At 58.1% G+C, this 6,843-nt stretch overlaps 1 protein-coding gene across 1 annotated transcript in view; it reads right to left on the minus strand.

Moving 5' to 3' along the window:
- The window catches only part of PHACTR3 (phosphatase and actin regulator 3), a 212,891-nt gene extending 209,349 nt beyond the window's left edge, over window positions 1-3,542 (minus strand). The window contains exon 1 of the mRNA XM_041733502.1: window positions 3,046-3,542. Coding sequence (XP_041589436.1) covers window positions 3,046-3,163 — 118 coding nt within the window. The 5' untranslated portion in view covers window positions 3,164-3,542. The remainder of the gene's footprint in view (window positions 1-3,045) is intronic.
- Window positions 3,543-6,843: the final 3,301 nt, after the last annotated feature.

A 6,843-nucleotide genomic window follows, 5' to 3' on the forward strand; every position in this document is an offset into this window, starting at 1 on the left:
GAAACCACGCAAATACATAAAACAAAAACTATTCCCTGGAATACTATGCACATATTAAGAGAGAGGGAGATGGAAACATACCCTGGGACAAGACCTCCAAGACCCGGTGTGAGTAGGAACACAAGTCGAAGAACCTTACACACAGCGTTTTCCTAAAGACTTTTTCCAAGAACACGTAGCTATAAACCTGCAGGAAAGGTGCAGAGGAGCTCCTCTAAGCCCATCACAGAGGTAACGACGGAGAGACGGGTAGTTTACCTTTCCGAGAACATTCTGGGTTTTTACTAAGAGCACAGTGGTGCATTAAAAATGCGTTCGGGGGCGCCTAGGTGGCTCAGTCCATTAAGCATCCAACTCTTGATCTCAGCTCACGTCTTGATCTCAGGGTCGTGAGTTCAAGCCCCAAGCCGGGCTCACGCTGGGCACGGAGCCTACTTTAAAAAAACACACTTGGGGAGCGAGGGCAAACGCAATCTTGGGCTGTTTTACAAAAATATCGAGTCCAGACGAAAGGAGGCAACTCCTCTCCTTGATTTTTACTGGGTTATTCCACAGCTGGTACACCAGCTCCGACTTTCAGGGGTAGGTCTTTAGAGCAGCAGGACAAATGAAGAGGTCCTGAAGGGAGGGCAAGATGACGGCTGGGACTTTTCAGACCTACTGAAGAAGACTCGGATCGGTGTGATGACTGCCCTAAAATAGCAGGCTCTCTGAAACCCCCAGTAACACGCACCATGAGAAGGTCCCACCAGGACTGATGGCTCGAAGGCTCCAAGGGGCCATGTGGAGAATTTTTAAATAGAAAGAAGTGAGTCCCCCATCCAAAGAGGTATGCAAGCACATGCCGAGCCAACCAGGCAAGGCAGTTATAGAAAATGCTCCCCTCGTCCACCCTTCCTGCTTCAAGCTCCCGGGCTGCTTCCAACTTGAAGATCCTGATTTTCTTTCTGCCAGAACTCCTCTGCTTAACACAATCCATAAATACTTAATTGCTCGGTATCTTTAGCAAGGTTCTACGACCCACCGAATTGTACACGCTTAGACTTTGCACCTCGGACATCTGCTCTCAGGATCCCATTTTAACCACGCGAGCCAGAGGCTAACTCGGGCGCTTGCCCTCCCACGGCACCATGTAATCACCCAAGCCCTTCCACTCTCCCTGGTGGACTGGCACCAGCCACCTGCCGAGACCTCTGTTCCCACCCACGGAGGCATCAACTCACAGACAGCCAAAAAGCTAAATCCTCCATAATTTCCGTTTCAAGTTTGCTTCCTTTTACTGCCAGGGAGACAAAAGGAGCTGGGAAGGATTCTCTCGTGACGAGCCACTCAACTTCCATAATTGGAACAATCATGGATGTGCATCTCCAACACAGAGAAAACCAATCCATCATGGAGAGCTGCAGGCTTAATCCCCGATTCCTAATAAAAGGATTAATTAAAGCCTTAAGGGTCGGCTTACGGCAGGCTCGGCTTCAAACTCCAAGGAAATTAACTTGCCCTCCCAGATGTAGAAAAGCCCGGGATTTCCTCGGCTGGTACCTTAGTTTGACCAAGTGACACAGTGTCAACAGTCCTAACAAAGAAATCTTACAAGCCTTGCATGGGTTTATTGTTTAAAATTTCAAATTGGGGCCCTGATGCCCACAGAGCTGCCTTTAATAGGTCCTTCTTTGTAGCGAGGGAGTAAGGCTCCTGTGTGTTCCCGGGAAGTGAAGGAATCCCTCCCCACAAAGCCTGCCTTCACCCCGGCCCCAGGGATTATCTGGCTTCTGATGCCCACCATTTCCCCCGATCAAGTCCCCATCTGGGGCTGGTGCATCCGGAGAGAATAAGTCCTCTAAGGACGGTGAGGGCGACTTATCGTTAAAACATCATCTAATGAGGTGGGGGGGGGGGGGGACTGTGCTTCTGGAAGGTAGGAAATCGAGTCCAGTGGCTTGATACCAAAACACCCAGCTTTGATTTCTTTTTTTGAACCCTACATTTCAGAAGCTTCAGACTTCTCTCTGTGAAGTGAAAATTGCCTTCTGGTGGAGAAAGGTTTTAATGATCACTTTGCTTCCTGCGTCTCCATGGTGACAGGCCCCGCGCAGCTCACCCCCCTCCTGCTTTATTAGGCCTTTCTTCCTCTCTGGAAAGTAATCAATCAAGCCCTATAGACGCCTTTGTAACCAGATTTATCACCTCCACGATCGCCGCCGCGGCCGCGGGGGCGGGGGAGCGGGCAGAGTGCACGCCCCGTCGTCGCCCAGGCGGGCTGGGTGCGGGCGCACGCCCCGGGGCTCCCCGCCCCAGCTCCCCGGGCGCACCTGCCGCGAGGGGCGGGCGCGCCCAGGTGCGCGGGGCCCGGGGGAGTCGGGCGCCCCGCGGAAGGCCCTGCGCGCTGCGGCCCCGGAGCGCTGCGCCCCCATCCCCGGCAGCCCCGGAGCGCTGCGCCCCATCCCCGGCCGCCCCGGAGCGCTGCGCCCCCCATCCGCGCACGCCCCGGAGCGCTGCGCCCCCCATCCCCGGGCGCCCCGGAGCGCTGCGCCCCCCATCCCCGCACGCCCCGGAGCGCTGCGCCCCCATCCCCGGCCGCCCCGGAGCGCTGCGCCCCCCATCCCCGCACGCCCCGGAGCGCTGCGCCCCCATCCCCGGCCGCCCCGGAGCGCTGCGCCCCCATCCCCGGCCGCCCCGGAGCGCTGCGCCCCCATCCCCGGCCGCCCCGGAGCTCGGAGCCCGCGCTGGCGGAGGCGGCCACGGGTCTGCGTCTCTCGCCCCGGCTGCTCGGGCCCCGCCGCAGGGCAGCCCCGCGGAGGGGGCGCCGCAGCCCGGCCGCCTGCACCGAGGGCCGAGGCGGAGCGCCCGGCTCTGCCCGGGAGCCCGGAGCTTCCCCGGACAAAGGCTCCGCGGCGCCCCTGCCGCGCTCCCGGGGACGCGGACGGCGGGGCCCGAGCGCCCGGGGCCGGCGCGGCTCCCCGGCTGCGGAGCGCGGAGCGGACGAGCCCGGCGCCACCTGCCCCCCGCCCGCCCACCTGCCCGGCCCCTCGCCCGGCCCGTTACCTGGGTTCTCCCCGGCGTCGGCGGAGGAGGCGGCCGAGGAGTCGGTGAGGACGCTGGGGTCACTCTGCGAGCGGCCCCGCGACACGAGGCAGCCGCTCCCGTCCTCGGACGCGGCCATGGGGCCTGGCCCGCGCGGGGGCAAGTTGGAGCGAGCCGCGTGGAATCAGAGCATCCGAGGCGGCCAAGGTCACGGGCGCGGGGGCTGGAGGGGGCGTCTTTTCGAAAACGGAAAATCAAAAAGGGCAGGGAAAGGGAAGGAGCCCGGGGACCACGCCAGGCGGGCTTCAGGGCGCAGAGACAATGGCCTCGCGGCTGCAGCCAGGCGCATCCCGGCGCGCGCGGCCTCGCTCTGCTATTTATTCGTGTTTATTCCCATTCTTCAGTCTATATTCCAGGCCAAAAAAAAAAAAAGTTGAACCAGGAAATAAAAAGTTTTTCTTGCCAGTGTTTATTGCGCGCTTGGGGCAGGGGGTGATGTCCAGGAATTTCTGGGGGCGCTCCCTCCCCCCACCCCACCCCCCCACCCCCCCGGAAAAAAAAGGGAAAAAGGAAAATCTTTGCTCTTGCAATTGCTTTAATCTGAAAGCTGTTCTTGGAGCATCTGTTGGAAAACATTAGGATTCTCCCATCATGCCATGCGAGAGGAGCATGACGTCACGAGAGAGGGGAGTGAGAGCCAGCGTGGTGATGGGGAGGGGTCTCAAATACCTGAGCTGCCTGCTGCCTGCCTGCCTGCCTGCCTGCCTGCCTGCCCGAGGGAGGTGGGGGCTGATCAGGAGTTATGAACTGCCCACCCCCACCCCCACAGCCCTCGAGAAGCAAGAAGGCTCCCAGTCCCATTTCTCCCCTCCCCAGTGGGAGGGGAGGAGACCCTGAGGCTCCCTCCCTTGGAGGCAGGGCCTAATCTCCCCAGCGGCTCCAGGCAGCTGGTTTCCAGGGACCTGCCTCTCTTGGGGTAATGGAGGCCAGTAGGTCCTGCCGCCCAGACTCCACCATGGGGGGCTGGGGGGCAGACAGGGGTGCCCTCCAGAGCTCTAGCCCTGCAACCTTAACCCCCTCCCCACTGCCCAGCCCTGCTTCCTCCAGGCCCTTAACCCCTTGCCTGGGAGGAATCAGGCAGGAGGGGCACTGGGTGCCTTCTAGGGAGGCTTCCCCCAGATGCCTCGATGGAGCTGATGGGCTAGGCAGCGAAGGTGACACCCCCGAGGGCTGCCACTTACAGAGGTGCCCTCCAAAGTGCTAATGAGCAATTCTCACCATTCCAGAGAGTGGTGTAGGGGAAGCACAGGCAACACCAGAGTCTCCAGCTAAGGCCTGGGGGACAGGAATGATAAGGAAAAGAGGAAAGCCCAGTAAATGGCTGGGCCACAGGGACAGGGGGGAGGCTGCTCCCACCTAAAACTCGCTGCACACAGAGGCGGTGCACAGAAGCTGCAATGGTGTGACCCCCTGTCAGCCCCTCAGACAGCACCAGGGGGGGCGGGCAGGTCCGCTGTTGAGATCAGAGAAGCTAGCCTGGGTCCCGCAGCTGGCGAGGGCAGAGCAGGGACTGGGACTTGCCAGGGGGGCTGTTCCTCAGGACCTAAAGCAGGGCTGGGGTGTAGGGGGAGCACCCTGGCAGCGTAGAAGAAGTGGGGAAGTAACATGGGCACTCCCTCCACGCACAGCTTTGGGCTGTCAGCAGCAACCAGCTCCGGGGAAAGCGTGCATGCACGTGTGTGTCTGTGTGTGTGTGTGTGCGCGCGTGCGTGCGCATTCATTCATTCATTCATTCCAATAATCCGCAGTCTAGCGTGTGCCGGGTACCACATCAGGCATTACAGATCCAACAGGGAACAAATGCAGAAACAACCCCCACAATGGGTCTTCCAGGATTGGAGGGGAGGGTAGAGCTGAGAACGGTCACCAACAAACCAGGAGATGTCCCCCAAAACAGGCACAGTTAACGATACCATGAAACAAAGAGGAAACGGGGAGGACATTTTCTGCAATACTTTTGATCCCCATGGGGATGTGCCCAGCTCTGGGCTGAGCACTTCACTGGGGGGATCAGTTCTTCCTCACGATGCCTGAGGAGCTGTGGGTAACTGGAGTCCCCACCTGAGACGTGAGGGCAAGGCAGAGGGGTGAGCGGCCTGCCCGGGTCACAGGCCAGGACCAGCAGGGCCGAGGCTTCTGGCCCTGTGGTCTCTCCAAGTGAGTCCTCTGGAGCCCCCCGAGAGCCAGCCCTGCCCCCCCCGCCCCCCTGGCAGACTCTGGAACCTCCACCAAGCACACCATCAACACCTCCCACATGGAGATGAGGGAGCCAGCCGCAGGAACAGACATGGACCAGCAGCGTGGGGGGAAGGAGGCCAGCCCAGGGTCCCAGCGAGAACGAGGGCACCAGTGGCTTCCAGCTCTCTGCCTCCCCCACACGCTCCCCCTGTCTGGGCTTCCCTACTCAGAACCTGCGCTGCCACTGGCTTGAGATTTTTCTTTAAATCAATTTTTGGCACTTACATGCGTTTGAAAGAAAACCATCGCCACAGCGACAGAGAGGTGACCTCCCTGTCATCTCCGGGAAGGACTATGGTGCTGACTGGGTCCTGCCCGCCGGGTCCCCTGGGGGCTCCCACGTTGCTGAAAAGGGAGATGGGCAGGGTGGGAGAGGCGTTCAGACCCTTGGGCGCCAGACAGAGATGTTCTTAACGCTCCCAGAAGGACAAAGCATGGAAAGAATTTTTTTTAAGGGAGCCAGTATTCCTAAAGGCCTGTCCATGCACCACCTAAAGTAATTTCTAGTCTCCTCAGACGGTCTGCACTGCAATGCCATTCACCCGCTCCGCCAAACGCTTGGGCAGGACTTAAAAGCACAAGAGAGAAGACTTGGCATTTGCTCCAGGAGTGGAGAGACAGAAGACAAGAGTGACAACCAAGATTTAGTTAAAAAATACGCTTTAGCAAAATATTGTGATTTGTCAGAGCTGAGTAGACACGCAGCTTGTCGTCGTATTTTTCTCTGGCTTTGAAATATTCCATGATAAAAATAGCTTTAAATGGGAAAAAAAAAAAGTGACCACTGCTTCTGGTCGTAAGAAACTAGTCTGCTGGGTAAGCACCTTCGGGAGAGACTCTGGCCTCCAAGTCACTCAGCCTGGGGGCAGGGAGGGCTGGAAGCCTGGGAGGACCCGGCCCACGGTGCCAGAAGACAGGTGTCCACAGGGGGTCGGGAATCCTCAAGGGGTCTTCATGAAAGCTATCAGCCGGCCCCCTCAACAAGGTCCCCGTAAGCACCTGCTGGTGACCTCACAGGAACCAACAAGACTGCACAACATAGAAACGACCCAAATGTCCATCCACTGATAAAAGGATAAATACAACGCGGCACATCCACCCACCGTAAGTATTATTATTGTTAATAATACTTATATTATTGTTAATAATAAGAGATGGGCTGAAGAGTGGTTGCCTGGGGCTGGAAGTTGGGGGGGGGGATTCAGAATGGTTGCTAATGAGTTCAGGGTTTCCTTTTGGGGTGACAGAAATGTTCCAAATGTTCTAAAATTAGATTATGGTGAGGGTTTCACAACTGTGAATATATTACAAACCGTCGAATGCTGTACTTTAAACAGGTGAGCTTTGTGGTATATTATTTCAATAAATAAAGCTGTTTTTAAGGAGGATCCCTGGGTGGCTCAGTGGTCGAGCATCTGCCTTCAGCCTGAGGCGTGATCCTGGAGACCCGGGATCGAGTCCCACGTCGGGCTCCCTGCAGGGAGCCTGCTTCTCCCTCTGCCTGTGTCTCTGCCTCTCTCT

Source organism: Vulpes lagopus, chromosome 18 (assembly GCF_018345385.1).
Source record: "Vulpes lagopus strain Blue_001 chromosome 18, ASM1834538v1, whole genome shotgun sequence".
Lineage (NCBI taxonomy): Eukaryota > Metazoa > Chordata > Mammalia > Carnivora > Canidae > Vulpes > Vulpes lagopus.